Source organism: Tamandua tetradactyla, chromosome 17, assembly GCF_023851605.1.
Source record: "Tamandua tetradactyla isolate mTamTet1 chromosome 17, mTamTet1.pri, whole genome shotgun sequence".
Lineage (NCBI taxonomy): Eukaryota > Metazoa > Chordata > Mammalia > Pilosa > Myrmecophagidae > Tamandua > Tamandua tetradactyla.
In genome coordinates this window covers 47,144,399-47,167,649 of record NC_135343.1, presented here as the reverse complement: position 1 = coordinate 47,167,649, position 23,251 = coordinate 47,144,399, and the positions used below count along the sequence as shown (strand labels likewise).

Genomic DNA, 23,251 nt, shown 5'->3' with positions numbered 1-23,251 from the left:
GGAAAATGTTGGGAGATATCTTATGAAACTTACAATTGGAGGCGGTTTTATGGACCTTAAACCTAAAGCAAGAGCACTGAAGAAGGAAATAAATAAATGGGAGCTCCTCAAAATTAAACACTTTTGTGCATCAAAGAACTTCATCAAGAAAGTAGAAAGACAGCCTACACAATGGGAGACAATATTTGGAAACAACATATCAGATAAAGGTCTAGTATCCAGAATTTATAAAGAGATTGTTCAACTCAACAACAAAAAGACAGCCAACCCAATTACAAAATGGGAAAAAGACTTGAATAGACACCTCTCAGAAGAGGAAATACAAATGGCCAAAAGGCACATGAAGAGATGCTCAATGTCCCTGGCCATTAGAGAAATGCAAATCAAAACCACAATGAGATATCATCTCACACCCACCAGAATGGCCATTATCAACAAAACAGAAAATGACAAGTGCTGGAGAGGATGCGGAGAAAGAGGCACACTTATCCACTGTTGGTGGGAATGTCAAATGGTGCAACCACTGTGGGAGGCAGTTTGGCGGTTCCTCAAAAAGCTGAATATAGAATTGCCATATGACCCAGCAATACCATTGCTGGGAATCTACTCAAAGGAATTAAGGGCAAAAACTCAAACGGACATTTGCACACCAATGTTTATAACAGCGTTATTTACAATTGCAAAGAGATGGAAACAGCCGAGATGTCCATCAACAGACGAGTGGCTAAACAAACTGTGGTATATACATACGATGGAATATTATGCAGCATTAAGACAGGATAAACCTATGAAGCATGTAATAACATGGATGGACCTAGAGAACATTATGCTGAGTGAGTCTAGCCAAAAACTGAAGGACAAATACTGTATGGTCCCAATGATGTGAATCGACATTCGAGAATAAACTTGGAACATGTCATTGGTAACAGAGTCCAGCAAGAGTTAGAAACAGGGTAAGATAATGGGTAATTGGAGCTGATGGGATACAGACTGTGCAACAGGACTAGATACAAAAACTCAAAAATGGACAGCACAATAATACCTAATTGTAAAGTAATCATGTTAAAACACTGAATGAAGCTGCATCCGAGCTACAGGTGTTTGTTTTGTTTTGTTTTTACTATTATTACTTTTATTTTTTTCTCTATATTAACATTCTATATCTTTTTCGGTTGTGTTGCTAGTTCTTCTAAACTGATGCAAATGTACTAAGAAACGATGATCATGCATCTATGTGATGATGTTAAGAATTACTGATTGCATATGTAGAATGCTATGATTTCTAAATGTTGGGTTAATTTCTTTTTTTCCGTTAATTAATAAAAAAAAAAGCAGATAAACATTTTGCAAGAAGCAGATAACAAACGTTTTGCAAGAAGCAGATAACAAACGTTTTGCAAGAAGCAGATAACATTTTGCAAGAAGCAGATAAACATTTTGCAAGAAGCAGATAACAAACATTTTTCGCGCATGAGTCATGGGAGCTGCTTCATGCAAGAAGCAGCTGTCTCGTTGTGCAAAACTCCCTTACTCAACCTTCTCAGTTGCATTCTCAGATAAACTTCCTCCGGCAGTTACAACCTTGCATAACCAAGGCAGCAGATAACCTTGCATAACCAAGGCAGCAGATAACCGCCCCTAGGAAGTTCCGGGTTGTTTTTCTTAGCCTGATGGGGCCCATAACTCTTTTCTTTACAATTCTTAACTCACACCAAATGCATAGCAGTGAATATAAAATGACACAAATGCTTTTGCTGGATATTTCTATCATTCAGAAGCTAAAATATATGTAAATAGCTAAATTAAGCAAGAAAAATTAGCTACTGTTAAGCATTATAAAATCCTTCTTTACATTCCCCACTCCTTTTTGTACATATCTCTAATCTTAGAGATTTTCTGGTTTATTTAATACTGAGTACTGTTGTCTGATGAGCATTAATTTGACATTTCCAATCTGCCTTTGTAAAAACTGTATAATTCTATTTAGAATATATGGTCCTATAGTTATTATTAAAAGTAACACAATTAAAGGCCCAGCGAGAGCAGATAATAGCGTTGCCAACCAGGGGGACTTAGTAAACCAAGATTCAAACCACCCCTGTTGCGCCGCTCGTTCTTTTTGTCTTTCACGAAGGCGCTCTCTGAATTCTGTCATGGACTTTTTAACAACACCAGAGTGATCTGCATAGAAACAGCACTGTTCTTTTAAAGCTGCACATAGTCCCCCCTCTTTAAGGAAAAGTAAGTCAAGTCCTCGCCTATTTTGTAGAACTACTTCTGAAAGGGAGGTTAGAGAGTTCTGAAGGGTCGTGACAGATTTTTCTTGATTTATCGTGGCCTGTAATTGACTGGTTTGTTGATTGCTATGTGATTGGGAAACTACTGGCACGTAATACAGTATTAAAAGCAGTAATAAGTAGTGTTAAACTAATGCAAAGATTATTCAATAACTTTTCCATTGGGAAACTATATAATATCACTGGGCTATGTTGCTATATATAAATAATCACCTTATAGAGCATATAGGTTACATAGTTGGGATCATCAAAAGTATATAATATTTACAACACAGGAAAGTTTTAAAAAGTATAAATAGCCAAGAGATTATGATGCTATTTTTCAGACTTATTTTAACCATGGGGAGACAAGCAAAATATTAAATACATTAACAGCCAACACCGGGGTTAGATTATACATGAGAGCAGAGGGGGTATTCCTGGCCCTGAACAGGGCATAAGGCAGGAGCATGGTCCAATCCTTCAAGCCAGTCTCTATAGCTAATTTGGCTAGGGTCTTTTTAATTGTCCTGTTTATTTTTTCTACCTGTCCTGAGCTTTGGGGTTTGTAGGCGCAATGCAATTTCCAATTAATCCCCAATATCCTGGCCACACCCTGATTTATCTGGGCTACAAATGCGGGTCCGTTATCTGATCCTATTATTTTTGGTAGACCGAACCGGGGAAAAAATTTTTTCCATAATTTTTTTTGACTATGACCTGGGCCGTTTCTCTCTTAGTTGGGTAGGCTTCAACTTATCCTGAAAAGGTGTCTATAAAAACTAGTAAGTATTTAAGTTCATATTTTGCAGGTTTGATTTCAGTAAAGTCGACTTCCCAGAACTGCCCAGGTCGAGTTCCCCTTAGTCTTTTTCCATTAGGAGCTTTGGTGGGGAAGACATTTATAATTTGACACGCCTGATATTCTCTGGCTACGCGATCTGCCAGTTCTTTCTTTTTTTTTTTTTTTTTGAGGCTGTCAGAGGGTACAATTCCCTCTGGTCTTGCAGGAGCTGCTGTAGTTTCCCTGTCCCCAGGTGAGTGAGCTGGTGGACCTGCTGTATGTAAGCTAGGGCTTCCGACTCTCCTTGGGGTGTAACCTCAGATAGTGTCTCAGGGGGTTGCTGGTTTTCTTTGGTTATTAGGACCAAGTTTATAGGGTCCCTTAATGCTGCCACTTTTGCTTCTTTATCTGCTCGCCTATTACCCATGGTTACTGGGTATGAGCCTCTTTGGTGGCTAGTACAGTGGACAATGGCTAGTTCTTTGTTTCAGCCCTGGCGGCCATGTTGCATGTTTCCGGCATCGCTGAGGGTGGATTTTATACATGCTATTTTAATTGTCCCCAACATTTCCTCCCTTTGTTTTTTTAAAAGGATGGAGGAAGAATGCTGATCCAGCATTCTTTTGGCATTAACCTTTGCTGGGGGAAGTAGAGGCCTCATCCCCCAGGTTGTTTGTGACTCTGTTTTTCTGGGGAGAGGAATTTTTGCAGAGTGAACCTCTATGCAAGATGAGGCATACTTCTCAAGGAGCTCGAAAATGGCCTTTAATTGTTTTGGCCCTCCTTTGCAGTGCTTTGCCTTGCACCCAGCGGTACCAATCATAGCATAAGCTAGAAGCATATTTTCGAGTTGTTTCCTGCTCCCGTAGGAGTGGGGATTCTTACCCGAGAGGGTGGGTAGCAGTCAGATATTTTGGTTTCATACCTTGGTTAGCGAGATGAAGCCGGTGATAATGCACTTGAATGGGCCTGCTTAGGGCAGAATTAATTTGATCCTTAATTAGCTGTATTATTCTTTTTTCTTTTATTAACTTTTTTTTTCTCTCTCTCTCTTTCTCTCCTTTGTTCTTTTTCCTCCTCTGTTTCTCTCTTATAAAACACTTTTTTAGCTTTTTTGACTAAATCTCGCAAGGCTAGGTCCTGCAACCCATCTAAGCGCTGCAGCTTGCGTCTAATGTCTGGAGCTGATTGGCCGATAAAGGCCATAGCCACTGAGGCTCTTTGATCCTCTGATTGAGGGTCAAAGGGAGCACACCTACGGTATGGTTCCATTAATTTTTTTTTTTTTTTTTTTAAAAAGACTCAGGGCGATTCATCCGCTCCCTGAATAATTTCTTTTACCTTGGCCAAATTGGTGGGCCGGTGTGCGGCTGCTCGGAGACCCGCTACTAGAGTCTGGCGATAGATGGACAGATGCTCCCTACCTTTAGAGGTGTTCGGGTCCCAATTAGGGCAGCACAGCGGGAACCGATCGTCGATGACATGCTGGAGTTGGGTGGGTCTCCCATCTTGTCCGGGAACTTGCTTCCTGGCTTCCAGGAGGATCCGATCTCGCTCTTCCGTGGTGAAGAGAGTTCCCAGGAGTTGTTGACAATCATCCCAAGTGGGCTGGTGAGAGAATATAAGGGACTCCACCAATCCAGTCAGCCTAGTGGGAGCCTCGGAAAAAGGAGGGTTATTATTTTTCCAGTTATATAAGTCAGAGGAGGAAAAGGGCCAGTATTGTAGAGTGGGCATTTCTCCCCCGTGTCTATCATCCACTGGAGGCCCGTACGGTCTGAGGGGGAGAGTGACCGCCACATCAGATGGGCTTTGTGTTCGCCTGCTTTGTGTACTATGTGCCAGTCCTGGTTCATCTGGGATCGTCTGTTGGTGAACCTGCGGAGAGGGAATGGAAGAGGGCGGAGAGAGAGAACTAGAGGAGGGAGAAGGTGAGCTAAGAGAAGGGGGGGTCCTGTACCGGAGCTGAAGGGTAGGGAGGAGGGGAAGAAGGACCTGCATCGAAGAGGAGTAGATCCGATTGGGATTCCGGTAGGACTGCAGGAGGTAAGGAAGGATAGAGTTTCGGAGCTTGAGAAGGCCCCAGCACCTTGATTGGGAGTACAGAGGGAGAGTCATGTTGACCGAGAGGAGTAAGAAACGGCTTTACCCATGGAGGTGGGTTTTCACACAGGTCCTGCCAAACCATGATGTAGGGCTGCTGGTCCGGGTGGCCATACGGGTCAGGGCGGAAGATGACCGACTTGACGGCCCAAATCAAGGGTAGATGAAAAGCTCCTTCCCGAGGCTATCTCACGTTAAAAGAGGGCCACCTGGCCGAGCAGAAGGTCTGCCATTTGCCTTTTTTACAATAAGAGATAGATTCTGACCTCTTTCCCTGACCTCAGACCAGTGTCTTAAGGTCAGAGAAAGTGGAGTCGACGTTCCCTGACCCATCTTTGGTAAAACAAAAACAATTCCTAACACACAAATACAGACAGACACACACAGAGCCGGCACACCACATTTATACAGTTTCAGAGACACAGCTCAGACTGGCCTGATGACTGTGATCGAGTTTCCCCCCGTCAGAAGGGAAACAGAATCAGAGTCGGCCCTGTAGGAAGCCTCCAGGCGTCCCCGGAGGTCCCCCAATCCCAAGGCGTCCCTCGGGAGAGTGACCTGCAACCCCTGGACACGTCTGCCGGTTGCGGTCGGGGAGTGCTCATGCAACTCTCCGACAGTCACTGCCAGTCTGACAGACTAAGCGATCGCACCTCAGACAAAAAGGCCTCACTTACCCCGAGAGAAAGAGCTGTTGGAGCCTCCCCTTATGAAGAGCTGATCTTGGTGGGACCTCCAAATGTAAGAATTCGAGAGTTTTGCCACGCAAAGGAGGACTCCAAGAGACGTTCTCTCATGCAACACGCAAGGGGTTTATTTACCACACATGCGTGGGTCTAACTGAACATGCAGGAACAGAGAGCCCCGAGCCTGGGTTTGGGGAAGCTTTTAAGGGGTAGGAGGAGGGGGGTGAGGGTCGAGCATGGGTTACAGGTGCTGCTTCATGCAAGAAGCAGATAACAAACATTTTGCAAGAAGCAGATAACAAACATTTTGCAAGAAGCAGATAACAAACGTTTTGCAAGAAGCAGATAAACGTTTTGCAAGAAGCAGATAATAAACGTTTTGCAAGAAGCAGATAACAAACATTTTGCAAGAAGCAGATAACAAACATTTTTCACGCATGAGTCATGGGAGCTGCTTCATGCAAGAAGCAGCTGTCTCGTTGTGCAAAACTCCCTTACTCAACCTTCTCAGTTGCATTCTCAGATAAACTTCCTCCGGCAGTTACAACCTTGCATAACCAAGGCAGCAGATAACCTTGCATAACCAAGGCAGCAGATAACCGCCCCTGGGAAGTTCCGGGTTGTTTTTCTTAGCCTGATGGGGCCCGTAACCCTTTTCTTTACAATTCTTAACTCATACCAAATGCAAAGCAGTGAATATAAAATGACACAAATGCTTTTGCTGGATATTTCTATCATTCAGAAGCTAAAATATATGTAAATAGCTAAATTAAGCAAGAAAAATTAGCTACTGTCAAGCTTTATAAAATCCTTCTTTACAAAACAAGCCAATTGTAAAATGGGCTAAAGATATGAATAGGCATTTTCAAGAAAAATTAGCTACTGTCAAGCTTTATAAAATCCTTCTTTACAAAACAAGCCAATTGTAAAATGGGCTAAAGATATGAATAGGCATTTTCCTGAAGAGTAAATACAGATGGTTTAAAAACACAGGAAGAGGGCAGGCCATGGTGGCTCAGCAGGCAAGAATGCTTGCCTGCCATGCCAGAGGACCCGGGTTTGATTCCCCGTACTTGCCCTTGTAAAAAAAAAAAAAACAACTAAAAACACAAGAAGAGGTGCTCATTCTCATTAGCTATAAGGAAAATGTAGATTAAGACTACAATGAGATACCACCTCAAACCTATAGAAATGGCTGCTATTAAACGAATAGGAAACTATAAATGTTGGAGAGGATCTGGAGAAATAGGGACACTTATGCACTGCTGGTGGGAATGTATAATGGTACAGCCACTATGGAAGGCAGTTTGGCGGTTCCTTAGGAAACTAAATAGCGAGTTGCTCTGTGACTCAGCAATAGCACTACCTGGTATATACCAAAAAGAGCTGAAAGCAGTGACATAAACCAACATTTATACACCAATGTTCATAGCAGCATTTATTCACAATCACCAAATGATGGAAAAATCCAAATGCCCATCAACAGATGAGTGGATTAACAAAATATGGTATATAAATCAATGGAGTATTATGCAAAACAGTAAGACAAATGATGTCCTGAAGCACATGACAAGATGGATGAGCCTGGAGGACAACACTGAGTGAAATAAGCCAGACACAAAAGGTTAGATACTGTATGACTCCACTTTCATGACCATGGTAAAGGTAAAATCAGAGGCTTATAATACAGAATATAGGGAATTGAGAAATACGTAGAAGCTAGAGATGGGTAAATGGTTAGCTAATGATCTTGGACTCAAATGTAAGGGAATAGATAGAAGTGAAAGTGGTTCTCTAGTGGGTCTATAAGTAATATTACCATATTGAAGGTGACTTTTTTAAAAAAGTTTTTCTTAATCATCTGAGTACTCTGTCTACAAAACAAAGATCTTGTATCAGAATATTATCTTTGTTAATATCCTTGGCCTTCTCCTCCTTTATTTCAGAAGACAAGTCTCTCACTGTTAAGGGAAAACTATTACAAATAATCTGTTCTTTCACATTGTGTAAGTAAGGTGCTGAAATAGTTTAACTTATTGCACAGGAAGTGTTTGGGAAGTATTATAGTGGTTAAAAGGGATTTTCTATCCTGTTGCTGGTTAAATTTGTATAGGTAAAATATTATTCATATATTTAGAGATTGTATAAAATTCTTAAAAATTTGACAATGTTCTCACTGTCCATGTTATATGCTGATACCAATCTGCATGATGTTAACCAACGGTATAGTGTTATCAGTTATGGTTTTAGCTATTCTAAAAAGGCAACAGATCATAGCAACAACCAAATTGTTGGTTGTGTTGCTTTGCTCTAATACAGGTCAGCTGTAGGTCAGAGCTCCATATGTAACAAGAAAAAACTTTAAAAGAAAGGCAGGACAAATATATATATTATATTTTATCTGTTAATTAACATAACACTGGTAAATGTGTAAAAGTGAAAGAGAACAAAACCTCTGCTATGGTTTTTTAATATAAAACAACTGTCCAATATTTTATTTCTGAAAGTAGCCTCATTTAAAATTGATTATAGAAATTAAAGCTCAGATTGTAAGCTTTAACTATTATCTTTAAATTCATGTTTTGCTCTTTATATAACCTAGTAGTTCCTTGGAACTTGAAGTATCTGTGTGACAGATGAGACTCAGATTTAGTTCTCCAATTCTGAGAGTCAGTATAAATCCATATAGCAATTGCTAAAAAAAAAAAAAAACAATTGAAAGAGATCAAACTCTGATTAAAGATGTGATGAAACTGATGTAGTTAAAACTAACGTAGATCAATAAATAAGGTAAAGAAAATACTGTATTTAATGCTTTAACTTTTGAGTGAGACAAAAAGAAAAATGTTTATTTTGCCCAAAATTTAAATTTTCTGTAGAACATTATCTAATCTATCTGGTCAGTTCATTTAAATACCCTAATTCAGCTTTACTTGTTATAGAACCTAGAATAAGGAACAAAATCTTAATGTTCTGTACAAGTTAATGTTACGCAATGATGTATTTCAGAGTTTTTGGAAAGAAAATGAAAAGTATTTGCAAAATCCTCTGAGGGACTGGGAAAAATAGAACTATTTAGCTTCTCTGCCTGGGGCATTCCTGACATTTTCTCAAGCAAGAGGGGCTCCCAATTTAATAAGCCAAGGCCTCAATTTTGAGGCTTGCCCTTATAAAACTTAACTGAATCTACTTAGGATTAGTGCGTAAGAGCCATCTTCAGAAAATCTGTGCTATTGCTCAACTGTGTTCTCTCTCTAAGCCAAACTCTGAGTTTCCCCCCTATGTGGGACATAATTTCCAGGGGTGCCTGGTACTGACAGCAGGAAACATAAGTGGCCCTGGCATTGCGGAACATAACTGGCCCTGGTATCTTGGGATATAACTGGCCTGGTATTGCATGATGTAACTGGCCCTGGCATCATGAGACATAAGTTCAAAAGATGAGCCCAGCCCTGGCATCATGGATTAGTTGGCCAAAAGGGGGTAAAGAAATAGAGTTTCAATGGCTAAGAGATTTCAAATCGAATTAAGAGGGTCATTCTGGAGGTTATTCTTACACAAGGTTCATTCAGCCAGATATTACAAACTGCCACAAAATGGCAAACCCCAAACAACAGTGTTCCTGGAAACCCTGAAAAAGATAACCTGTGCCATACAAAATTTTACTTATTGAGTTCATTCTTCAGAAACTTGAAACCTCCAAATTGTTCCAATGCCAGAGAAATTCTGAAATCCAGAGATACTGGACTCTTCAAAAACAACAACAAGTTTTATCCCTTTGTCCCTTAATAACAGTGCCTCTTTCCAGCCTTGAAGCAATTAGATTGTCATCACCCAGATATCCCTCAAGATTAAGAGGTAATTATCAAATGAGAGGGAGGAACTGTAACTGAGAAATCAGTATTTAAGGGATGATTTTGATTACTGAATCATTATACAGATAATCCTTTTTGTTTTTGATATATTGGAGTAGACAGAGGGAAATCCCTGAAATTTCCCAATTGTAATCCAGCTGCCTTGATCACTGATAATTATTCTATGGCCCTTATCTTCTGCCCCATGATTATAAAAAAGCTTGTAACTAATTTTCATTTGTATAGTTATCCAGTTTTTCTACTTTAGAGTCTTGTAATCAATAAAGATAGCCTCTAGAGTTTTTTAATGAAGGGTCTTGGGTCAGCCAGAACTAACTGACCCCAAATCTAAAGTTAACTTGATGACTGAGACTGGATCTAACCAAAGTAGGCCCGCTGGACATGCTAGTAGCTTAGACTTTAATCTACAAGTCACCTATACCTCATTCTGCTGTTTTCTTTCACATATTCTGTGACTAAGCATGTAATCGATCTGCACATGCTCAATAATCATATAAACTCTAATTATATCATTTGGTGCCACGGTGCTCACTATCCTCAACCCTGCTCATCTTTTTTCTAATAAAACTATCCAAATTACTGCAGTTCAGGGAGATAAATTTTGAGCCACTAGGCCATCTGCTTTCCTCCTACTACTACTAATAAACTCTTTCTCGCTTTGAAAAAAAAAGATAAATATTCCCCTTCAATTTGCTTTCAGAGTTTTGCTTAGGAAATTATTTTGACATTACTTCTAAAATCTAAGATAAAATACCTTTCACATTTAGGTATTTCATCTGTCTAGGATTACCATGTATGGTATAAGATAGGGATCTAATTTTATTCTTTTCCATATGACTATTATCCCACCATTTATTCAACAGTCCATAATTTTTTTATGTTACCTCTGTCACATACTAGTTTCCCATGTATCTGAGAATCTTTTGGGAGGTAAACAATTTCATTCATCAACTTATTTAAACCTGAATCAACATTACATCCTTTAAATAAATATAGCTTAAAAATAGTTTTTACATTTTGCTTTCACATTTCCCAAGATCTGTAACAACTAACATAGTTGTTTAGACTCTTTAATATTTAATACACATTTTGGGGTTATCAGATTCTGTTTAAAAAAAGAAAAAATACACACACACTTATTAGGATTCTGACTGGAGTTTCCTTGAACTCATAAGTTAAGCTGGAGAGGGCTAACAGCTTTATGATTTAATTTTCCTATTAATACATAAAATGTCTCTCCATTTATTTAGGCCTTTTATGTTTTTCAATACAAGTTTTACTATTCCCCAATAAAGATCTTACATATTGTGTGAGAGATTTATTCCTTGATACATTTTATTCTTGCAATTTGAAATGGCTATCTTAAGTAAAATTAGAGTTATTTTTCTGTACATTCAACTTATTTCTCTTATTTTATGTCTTTTTAAATTGACATAAACATAATATATGCATAATAAGTATACAAATCTGAAGTTTTTTTCTGTTTGGTTTGTTTATTTGTTTGCATGGGCAGGCACCGGGAATCCAACCCAGGTCTCCAGCATGGCAGGAGAGAACTTTGCCTACTGAGCCACTGTGGCCCACCGCAAATCTAAAGTTTTTGTATAGATACAGCCATGTAAATGCCACCCAAATATACAATATTTCCCATATTGAGAAGATTTTTTGTGCCTCTTCTCAGTCAAACAGAAGATCTCAACAAAAAATCACAAGAGATTGTATCAGTCATCAAAAACATCCCAACAAAGAAAAGCTCAGAACCAGATGGCTTCAAAGGTGAAATCTACCAATCATTTCAAGAATAATTAATACCAATCCTGCTCAACCTCTTCCAAAAATTGAAGAGGAGGGAACACTATCTAACTCATTCTATGACGCCAACATCACCCTAATACCAAAGCCAGACAAAGATACTACAAGGAAAATTACAGACCAATCTCTCTGTGTATATATATATTGTTATATATATATTGTTATATATAACAAATATAGATGTAAAAATTATGAAAACATGTGCAAATCAAATCCAACTGCACCTTAAAAAAAATCATATACCATGATCAAATAGGTTTGATCTCAGATATGTAATGGAGGTTCAACATGAAAAAATCATTTAATATAATATTCCACATTAACAAATTGAAGGGGGAAAAAAAACATGATCATCTCAATTGATGAAGAAAGGCATATGACAAAATCTAGCATTCTTTCTTGATAAAAACACTTAAAAAAATAGGAATAGAAAGAAACTTTCTCAACAGGATAAAGGACATACATGAAAAACCCACAGCTAACATCATACCTTGGATAAGTTTGTTGTTCGCCCATGACCAAACAACTTTGCCTTGATCTCTTCTACTTTTCTCCTGTCATCGTCATTTAATGCTGAAATGGAGTATCCACAATCATGAGCCAAATTAAACTTCAGATTCCAGGCTGGAGAGGAAGCATAAAAACACTTGAGATAGGATGATGTAAAAGTGATAACTTATTAATGATTTTAAAAACATAGAAGTTCATAAATCTATCCTATACAATGTTGTGCTGGTTTGAAAGGATGTACGTACCCTAGAAAAACCATGTTTTAATCCTAATCCTATTTTGTAAAGCCAACCGTTGCTTCTAATCCCTATTCAGTACTGTATGTTTGAAATTGTAATTAGATCATCTCCTTGGAGATGTGACTCAGGGTGTCACATCTTGATGTGATCTTGAGTGATCAAGAGTGGTTGCTAAACTGGATTAGGTAGGGACGTGTCTCCACCCATTTGGGTGGGTCTTGATTAGTTTCTGAAGTCCTATAAAAGAGAAAACATTTTGGAGAATGGGAGCAATTCAGAGAGCAGAACAGAGTGACATAGCCACGAGAAGCAGAATCAACCAGCCAGAGACCTTTGGAGATGAAGAAGGAAAATGTCTCCCGGGGAGCTTCATGAAACAGGAAGCCAGGAGAAGCTAGTAGATGATGCTGTGTTCACCATGTGCCCTTCCAGATGAGAGAGGAACCCTGACCGTGTTCACCATGTGCCTTTCCAGATGAGAAAGAAATTCTATGTTTGCCATGTGCCTTCTTACTTGAGAGAGAAACCCTCAACTTCATCGGCCTTCTTGAGCCAAGGTATCTTTCCCTGGATGCCTCTGATTGGACATTTCTATGCACTTGTTTAATTGGGACATTTTCTTGGTCTTAGAACTGTAAACTAGCAACTTATTAAATTCCCTTATTTAAAAGCCATTCCGTTTCTGGTATATTGCATTCCGGCAGCTAGCAAACTACAAAAACGCCTACCACAAAGCCTAGCAAAAAGGCTGTACTCTCACTTGTGTGACAAATTATTAGAAATGGTTGAAAAGATTATTTTCCTGAAAGTCAGAGTTTTCTGAAACCATACTCTACAGATATTTCTCCAAGAGGCTACTTTAAATGTGATATTTAATCTTTTTTAAATTTTAATTTTCATTCAAATCAAGAGAGTTCCTTTGTCCCCACTCCCACCCCCTTTGAGCTCCGCCTACAATCATGGCCACTTCCATGAGAGGTGATATTAAAAGTTAACAGGCAAAATGTGTGGGTTTATGGCCCTTACCATCAAGGGAAGATTCCCAGGTAGGACTGGATTGCTTTTACATTGCCAAAAAGTATATATTCCCTAACTGTCTTGAAGCTTTTGATTTCTTTATTATGGAATTCTACTCAGACAAATCAATGGGATAAAAGTATTCTATTTTTTTTCTTTCCCTATCTATTTTTTCTTTTGCAGATTTTGAGATATATTCCATCCAAAGTATACAATCAATATCTCACAGTTTCATCACTTTAAGTATTCTAATTAAAATCTCTAATTCAAGTTTTAATAAAACTCAAAATACCTTTGTCCATTTTCTTTCCCCCAATGTCTATCTGGGATTAGTGTTAAATTTTATTAGAATTAAGAGACAATATAAGCAGTTTTAGGACACAAAGCAATTAAGAGGACAGAGCAAATTAGGGGCTTTATCTACACCCCAAATAAGGATATCATAATGAGAATCCTAGGGAAACAGGAAAACCTGAGAAGCTTCAAAATCAAATTACCTCTTCACTTTTCCTCAGACACGAGAACTTACTTCTGCTATGACCCTAAACTCAAACTAATGCTGTTAATATTAAAAACCTAGCCACATTACTGGTTAAATGGGCCTTTTCAGGATTGCTGGTAGAATGTAATCATTAGTGCTCCAAACCCCTATCACTAAAAAAAATATTAAATTATGTTTATAAGCTTGAATCTGCCTTTGTTACAAAACATCAGCTCTTACCATGTGCTCGTACTCGACATTCTTCTTCCTCTGCATCTCTGAGTATCTGTTTAGCATGGTTCAATGAGGATTCACACTGCAGGAGGTTTTTCACATGAGCAGCAAGTGAATCTATACTACTACTGCCACCATCATCACTCTCTGATATACCTTCTTCCTCTCTGCTATCTGTCATACTTGTATTAGGTGAAGCATCCGGAAAGAAGTTTAGAAGAACATCAGAAACTGACCCCAAAGACTCTGGAAAATTACTGTCCCATGAGCAGGAAACATTTCCATCACTTGTATCACTACTTGAATCACTTTTTATGATAGTCATCATAGGGAAAACAATTTTATTCCCAATGGTTCCACTACACCCTTCAGGTTCAGACCTCATTACATATTTAGCTGCTTCATAATGCTTAAGGGTTTCTTCTAACGCTGCTCCGGCTTTCCTTTCTGCTTCCTGTAGAGGACTTCTCACTGTAGTTGAACTAATAAACTCCCAATTTTCAATGTCTCTCTGACATTTCACATTTGTCTCTGTGTTAATATCCTTCTGTATGCATCTGTTACTTGGGCTTTCCTCTAAGAATGGATGTTTCTGAAGCTTATCACCATTAGAGTCAGTTATGGAGGGTTCTTTGAAGCAAACCACCTTCTTAGACTGTATGTATGAAATATCACGGACATCTCTGAAAGGGACAAGGGGGGCAGGAACATTGCATCGTTTCAGTGCTATATTTTCGGCCTCCATTAATAGTGTCCGAATCTCTTTAAGAGTTTTGGAACTACTGTCCATATTCCGGGGTTCCTCAGAGCACAAATCTCCAAAACCTAACAATACTGGCTTATTTATAGCAACTCTACCATCAGCTTGAGAATTTAAAGGTCTACTGTTTGAGGTAATACTGGACTCAGAGGAATCCAAAATATTTTGTAACCTTTGGACACGTTCTGAACGAACTTTGTATTTCTCACTATGTGAGTGAGTACCAGAAGAAATGGTTGGTAACACAGTAATTTGATCAGCTTGTCCAAGTACACTAGAGACCTTCTGGGCATCTTCAGTTACATGTCTATCTGGGACATCAGGTTGACAGAAAATATTAGGATTCTCTCTACGTGAAGAACTAGGAAGGGCCTTTGGTAACACAGTTTTTTGTTCAGCTGGTCCAAGATGTGCTGAAACCTTCAGTACATCTTCATTTAGATGTCTACTTGGCAATTCCCGTGGGTACAAAATATTAGATTTCTCTCTGTGTGAAGAGGAACTAGAGAGAGATACTGGTATTTCAGTATTTCCATCAGTTTCAGGGGCAGCTGAAACCTTCAGAATATCTTCATTTTGTTTTCTATCTGGTAACTTCTGTTGAAAGCAAACACTACGCTTCTCTCTTTCAGAACTGGAACTAGAGAAAACGGTCAGTAATGGACTCTTATGTTCATCTGGTCCAATCAAAAATGAAACCTTAGCCTTTTCTCTATGTAAACAGGAACGAGGGGGAGTTGTTGGCAACCCAGTTTTCTGATCATCAGGTGCAATCACAGTTGAAATCTCGAATTTCTCTTTATGTGAGTTGGAATTGGAGGGACCTATTAATAACCCAGTATTCTGGTTAGGTAGTCCAGGAACAGTTGAAATCTTCAGGGCCTCTTCAGTTATAAGATTGTTTGGCAATTCCTGTTGGTGGAGAATAACAGGCTTATCACTATGTGAGTAGGCACTAGGTGGTACTGTTTGTATCCCAGGCTTCTGGTCAGCTGGTCCAGGAACAGCTGGATCTTTCAGAACTGCTTCAGTTATATGACTGTGTGGAAACTCCTGTGGGTAAAGAACACTGGTCTTCTCTCTACAGGAGGAGGCACCAGGAGGTACTGTTGGTATCCCAGTATTCTCATCAGCTAGTACAGAAAGAACTGAAACTTTCAGATCCTCATCAGTAAAATAACCATCTGGTAACCGATTTTGGTAGAAAACATTGGGCTTCTCTCTATGTGAAGAGGAACTAGATGATACAGTTGGTGTCCCAATCTTCTGGTCAGTTGGTCCAGGAACAGCTGAAACCTTCAGAGCTTCCTCCGTTAGATGACCATCAACAAACGCCTGCTGGGAAAAAACACTGGGTTTTTCTGAATATGAGTAGAAACCAAGGGGTACTGATGGTATCCCAGTCTTTTGGTCAGCTGATCCTGGAACAGCTGGAACTTTCAGAGATTCTTCAGTTAGATGACTATCTGGTAATGCCTGTTGGTGGAGTATACTGGGCTTCTCTCTATATGAGGAGGAACTAGAGGATACTGTCTGTATCCCAGACTTTTCATCAACTGATTCAGGAATAGCTAGAACTTTCAGAGAGTCTTCAGTTAGATGACTGTCTGGCAATGCCTGTTGGTGGAGGGTACTGGGCTTATCTCTATGTGAGTAGGAACTGGAGGATTCCTGGTCAGCTGATCCAGGAACCGTTGAACTTTCCAGAGCTACTTCAGTTAGATGACTATCTGGCAATGTCTGTTGGTAGAGAATATCAAGCTTCTCTTCATGTGAGTAAGAACTAGAGGGTACTATTGGTTTTCCAGTCTTCTGCTCAGCTAGTCCAGACACAGACAAAACCTCCAGAGCCTCTTCAGTAAGAGGATTATCTGTCAACACCTGTTGGTAGAAAATATTAGGCTTCTCTCTATGCGGGTAAGAACTGGGAGGTACTGATGGTATCGCACTCCTCTGGTCATCAGGTTCAGGAACAGCTGGAACTTTCAGAGACTCATCAGTTAGATGACCATCTGACAATACCTGCTGGTAGAGAATACTGGGCATCTCTCTCTGGTAGGAGGAATCAGGAGGTAATATTGGTATCCCAGGCTTCTGTTCAGCAGGTCCAGGAAAAGTTAAACTTTTCAGAGGTACTACAGGTAGATGACCATCTGGCAATACCTGTTGGTGAATAATGGGTTTCTGTCTAAGTGAACAAGAATTAAGATGTAGTGTTGGTATCTCAGTCTTCTGGTCAGTGGGTACAGGAGTAGTTGAATTTTTCAAAATTACTTCAGTTGGATGAATATCTGATAACTCCTGTTGGTAGAAAATATCAAGCTTCTCTTTATGTGAATAGGAACCAGGAAGTACAGCTGGCATCCCAGTCATCGGGTCAGACAGTTCAGGAAGAGCTGAACTTTTCAAAATTATTTCACTTATATAACTGTCTGGTGACAGTTGTTTGTAGAAAATTGTGGATTTCTCTCTAAGTGCATAGGGAGCAGGTGGTACTGCTGGCATATGAGTTTTCTGTTCAACTGGTCCAGGAACATCGAAAACTTTTAGTTCCTCTTTAGCTAGATCTCTCTGTATTATTGGCATTCCAGTCTTCTGGTCTGACTGTCCAGGAGCAGCTGAAACTTTCAGGGCCTCTTCGATTAGATGATCTTCTGGAATTACCTGTTGGTAGAGAAGAATGGGCTTCTCTCTATCAGAGTAGGAACCAGGAGGCATTGTTGATATCTCAGTTTTCTGGTCAGCTAGTCCAGGAAAAGTAGAACTTTTCAGAGTTTCTTCAGTTAGATGACTGACTGGCAGTGCCTGTTGGTGGAGAATAATGGGAATATCTCCAGGTGTGTAGGACCCAGGAAATACATTTGGTGTCCCAGTCTTCTGTTCAACAGATATAGAAACATCTAAACTTTTTAGAGCTACTTCAGATATTTGATTGACAGGCAATACCTCTTGGTAGAAAAGACTGGGTTTCTCTTTTTGTGAGTATGAACCAGGAGATATTGTTGGTGTCTCAGTCTTCTGGTCAGCTAATCCAGTAAAGGTAGAACTTTTCACAACCTCTTCAGTTAGATGAATGTCTGACAACTCTTGTTGGTAGAAAATCCTGGGCTTCTCTCCATGTGAGTAGGAACTAGGAGGTTCTGTTGATATCCTTATCTTCTGATCAGATGGTCCTGTGGCAGGAGAAATTTTTATATCATCTTCATCTAGATGACTATCTGACAACCCATGTTGGCTGATAACAGTGGGCATCTCTGTGTGTGTGTAGAGATCAGCAGGTACTGTTGACATCCCAGTCTTCTGATCAGATGGCCAAGAAACAACAGAACTTTTCAGAGCTACTTCAGCTACATGACTATCTGGCAACAGCAGTTGGTAGAGAACAGTAGGCTTCTCTTGAAATGAGCAAGAATCAGGAGGTCCTCTTGATGTCCCAGACTTCTGATCAGCAGATCCAGGAACAGCTAAACTTTTCAGAGAGGTTTCAGAGAGATGACTGTCAAGCAAAACCTGTGGGTAGAGAACAGTGGGTATCTCTCTATATGTCCCAGTCATCGGATCAGTTGGACCACGAACAGGTGAAACTTTCAGATCCTGTTCAGTTAGATGACTATCTGGCAACACCTGTTGATAGAAAATAGTGGGCTCCGCTCTGTGTGCATAGGAGCCTGAAGGCACTGTTCGTACCTCAGTCATCTGATCAGCTGGCCCAGACACAGCTGAAATTTTCACAGCTACTTCACTGAGATGATTGTCTGGCAACACCTGGTGGTAGAGAACAATGGGCTTTTCTCTTTGTGAGTAGGAAGCAAGAAATACTATTGGCATCCCAGTCTCCTGGTCAGCTGATCCAAGAACAGCTGAACTTTTCGGACCAACCTCAGATAGATGAATGTCAGGCAAAAGTTGTTGGTGGAGAATAGTGGGCATCTCCCTAGGTGTCCCTGTCTTCTGATCAGTTTGTCCAGGAACAGGTGAAACTTTCAGATCCTTTCCAGTTAGATGACTATCAGGCAACACCTGATGGTAGAGTATAATTGGCTTCTCTCTAAATGAGTTGGAACCATAAGGTACTGTTGGTAGCTCAGTCTTCTGGTCAGCTGGTTCAGAAACAGGTGATGTTTTCAGATTAAGCTCAGACAGATGATTGTCAGGAAAGTGCTGCTGGGGAAGAATAGCAGACATCTCTCTATGTGTCCCAGTATTCTGATCAGTTGGACCAGGAACAGATGAAACTTTCAGATCCTGTTCAGTTAGATGACTATCTGGCAACACCTGCTGGTAGAGAATAGTGGGCTTCTCTATGTGTTTATAGGAACCAGAAGGTACTGTTGGTGTCCCAGTCTCGTGATTAGCTGGCCCAGAAACAGATGAACTTTTCACAGCTACTTCAGTTAGATGATTGCCTGGCAACACCTGGTGGTAGAGAATAGTGGGCTTCTCTCTCTGTGTGTAGGAATCATAAGGTACTGTTGGCATCCCAGTCTTCTGGTCAGCTGATTCAGGAACAGCTGAATTTGTTAGACCAACCTCAGGTAGATTAATGTCAGGCAAAAGTTGCTGGTACAGAATAGCTGGCATCTCTCTAAGAAAGCAGGAACTACAGGGTATTGTTGGTACCCCAGAGTTCTGATCAGTTTCTCCAGGAACAGGTGAAACTTTCAGATCCTCTTCAGCTGGATGACTATCTGACAACACCTGTTGACTGAGACTAACACTTGGCTTCTCTCTTTCTGAGCAAGAACAAGGAGGCCTTGTTGGCATCTCAGTCTTCTGGTTAGCAGGTCCAGAAACAGCTGAATTTTTCAAAGCAACTTCAGTGAAATGACTGTCTGGCAATTCCTGTTGGTAGAATATATTGGGCTTCTCTTTATGTGAATTGGAACTAAAGGGTATTGTTGGTATCCCAGTCTCCTGATCAGAAGGCCCAGAAAGAGCTGAATTTTTCAAAGTTACTTCAGGCAGATGACTCTCAGGCAACTCCTGCTGGTAGAATATATTGGGCTTCTCTCTATGTGAGTAGGAACTAGAGGGTATTGTTGGTGTCCTAGTCTTCTGCTCAGCCGAGACTGCTGAACTTTTCAGAGGGTCTTCAGTCAAATGACTGCCTGGCAACTCCTGTTGGTAGAAAATATTGGGCTTCTCTCTTTGTGAGGAGGAAACAGGAATTACCGTTGGTGTCCCAAACTTCTGGTCAGCTGGTCCAGGAAGAGCTGAAACTTTTAAAGCCTCTTCAGTTAGATGACTGTCTGGCAACTCCTGTTGGTAAAAAAGACTGGGTTCCTCTCTATGTGAGAAGGAACTAGAGGGTACTGTTGGTGTCCTTGTCATTTGGTCAGCTGGTCCAGGAACATGTGAAATTTTCAGATTCTCTTCAGCTGAGTGACTGCTCAGTAACCCCTGTTGGCAGAATGTACTTTTACCTAGCTTTTCTCTAAGTCCATAGGAACTAGGAAATACTACTGCTGATATCCCAGTTTTCTGCCCATATGTTTCAGGAACAGTTGAAGCTTTTAGAGTGTCTTCATTTAGATGACTGTGTAGCAATGGCTGTTGGAGGAAATCATCAATGTGTTGACCAGTAGTCTTCTTTTGAGGAGACCTTACAGTCAACTGAGGCAAAGCTTCAGTAGGCAAGGATATATCAGATCCAAAGTCTGAGTCTTCTGAATTGGCAGTGGTGCCTGTTTTCAAGTTAGATTGAGTAATTTCAGCTGTTCCTCCTTTAGAAGTATTTCCTAAAGCAAAAGAGTATTGTGTATTTTATATATATATATATATGTACACATTTTAATACTACATTATTATTAGAAAAATCCTGTCTCTGCATGCAAAAAAAATTCAGCATTTCCTCTATTTGTCCTTTATCCTCCTACTAATGAATCATAAGAAATCAAAGGTGACAAATACTTACAGGCAAAGAAAGATATTAATTACAAAGCCATTTGTAATAGCAAACTAATGTGGAAATAATCAAATATTCAACAGAGTAATAACTTAAAAATAACAGTAATAATCATCAGTATGATGAAATATTATGTGGATCTTAAAATTTATATTTTAAAAGAATTTTTGATGGCATGGAAAAATGTTATCATGTCCAGGATTTAATTTTACCCTACTAAGTAGCTAATAAATCAGCCAGCTATTGTTACATGAATGCTTGCAGAGATATGAGATTCAAAAAAGTTTATTATCAAATGCAAAGCAAGCAACAGGATCAGCAGCATATTTTCATAATTTCCCCTTGCTCCCAAGTCCCATAAGGTAATGCTAATATGGACCAGATGGATGCTATGTTGCAATAGGTTTGCACAGCAGTTGAGGAACATGGAACTTGGGGAATCCACTACTTTTCTAACAGGCAGTAAATAAGTCTACTCTTTTTAGGAGATGGTACCTTATCTCTCCAGCAACATACATAACCATGATAAATGGTCTGGGAAAAAGAACCATCAGAGTCCTGCAGTCTTACAAGATGTGTAAGAGCATAAGTCTTGCAGTCTTGCTGTCAAGCAGGATGCATAAGAACATACAGGGCCCAAGTACAATTGAATCACCTAACACACCCTGTATAATATAGATACATGAAACAGCAAAAGACTTTGAACTTAATTTTATATGGAACAGAGATCTGTTGATGGTTTTAATCAGAACAGTATTGTAGAAAGATTTATTTCTGGCAGTACATAAACCAAATTCAAGATGGAGGGGAATGGAAAAAGTCTAAGTACCGCTATCCAATAGATCTTTCTGTAATAAGGGACATGTTCTATATTTGCACTAATACATTAGTTCAAAGTGAAAATAGTTTTAGTTGGCAAAAGAAAATAAATTATGTAAATAAATTACATAATTTGACAGCTAATACATTAATTTACTTGTTCATTCAAGAGATATTGAGTGTTTAACTATATTCCAGGCACTGTTCTAGATATAGGAGACACAGAAACAAATTAACAGAGGAAAATCTCAGCCTCATAGTGCTTACATTCTAGCAGGGGGAGCAGACATGGTATGTCAGATGGCGTAAGATGCAACATCTATTATCTATACTTTATACATAAGGAAACAAGTTCAAAGATGATTATACGACAGTGCTTCTCAGTGTGGAGATCTTGTTACCTTTCAGATTCTGATTCAGTAGTCTGGAGTAGGACCTGCAATTCTGCATTTGTAACTAGCTCACAAGTAATGTCCAACGTTATTGGTCCTCAGACCACATTGAGTAGCAAAGATACATAATTTTTCAAGAGTTACAGAGTAAGTGCCAAAATTGCAACTTGAACCCTTTAATTCTAACCCCCAATTTTTAATTTTTTCTACTTCAACTGACAACCTTTCTAAGTAAGGCTTAGCTTAGTTAAGTAAGCTTCGAATATAGAATAATGAATACAGAACCAGATGTGTTGACAAGTGATTTGTTAAGGTAAAGAAATAAAAGTATCAAGTATTACCTCTTAGAAGGAAACTAAAATGGAAGGGAAGAATGTAGCCCACATGTAACTTGAGAAGGCATACGGGTTATGGAACATACGTGAAAAAACAGAACAGACTCATGAAGTTAAACTACAGTGTAATAAAACAAAATCTTGTTTTCCCAAATGATTCCTAATTTTTCAAAGTTTTTACACTGCTTTGACAATTACAAATTACTAGTGATACTATGAAGAGAATAAATGGAATAAATGGCCAAAGAGCTAAGACATTTGGCCCAGATCTTTGAATGAACCAGAGGTTTAAACAAGATAACAAGACCGTCTTGGAAGGAAAGGGGAAGGAAAAGACTAATAAAGGAAACTAGAATAACAACTATGGGTTAAGAGCTGGGGGTGGGGGGCATTGGATTGTTGGAAAAGAAATAGGTTTGACAGTTCCATGTAAACCTAAGAACATACAGTTAGAAACAGTGGTGATCACCAATCTATTAATCATCATTTTTAGAATGTCTGTATTAATAAGGGCTACATAATGATTGATGGTATAGTTTTAAAGTACTTCCTCTCATGACCTCTGGGAGAGAGGAATAAATACAGTGAACATGAGTAGTACTGTATTACTGCATACCTGCTGAATCTTTGGAGATCCATTTTCAGAGTTGGGGGTGGGGTTGAAGAGAAAAGTTTTGACAACAGACAAGATGAGAGCTACCCAGAAAAAGACTATACAGTAATATACCAAAATTGTATTTTGGTGAGAAGTGTGTGCTGCTTAGAGAAAACATAAGACTAACAATCTGATTAGGATTTGCTGAAGAACTCTTCCCCATAGGAACCCCATACTTACCAATACAGACAGTGGACTTTCTTAGGAGACAACAATAGCACAGGTTTATTTCCCAAAGTATATAATCTAAACTCTAATAGGCTATAACCTGATTTTAAATTAATAAGCAGAAGCAGCAAGTTCTTTATTTTTCATAGATAAACTGAGATAATATTCCAGACTTTCAATTACACATGACTAATAGTTTC

At 39.3% G+C, this 23,251-nt stretch overlaps 1 protein-coding gene across 8 annotated transcripts in view; it reads right to left on the bottom strand.

Moving 5' to 3' along the window:
- The window catches only part of ALMS1 (ALMS1 centrosome and basal body associated protein), a 308,517-nt gene that overhangs the window by 181,326 nt on the left and 103,940 nt on the right, over nt 1-23,251 (bottom strand). For all 8 annotated transcript variants that reach the window (XR_013164375.1, XR_013164376.1, XM_077134572.1 and 5 more), the window contains 2 exons: nt 14,024-20,515; nt 12,027-12,160 (listed from right to left, as the gene is read on the bottom strand). Coding sequence is in view for 6 of the 8 variants with exons in the window: in XM_077134572.1 (XP_076990687.1) it covers nt 12,027-12,160; nt 14,024-20,515 (6,626 nt within the window). In the remaining 2 variants the exon portion in view is untranslated. The remainder of the gene's footprint in view (nt 1-12,026; nt 12,161-14,023; nt 20,516-23,251) is intronic.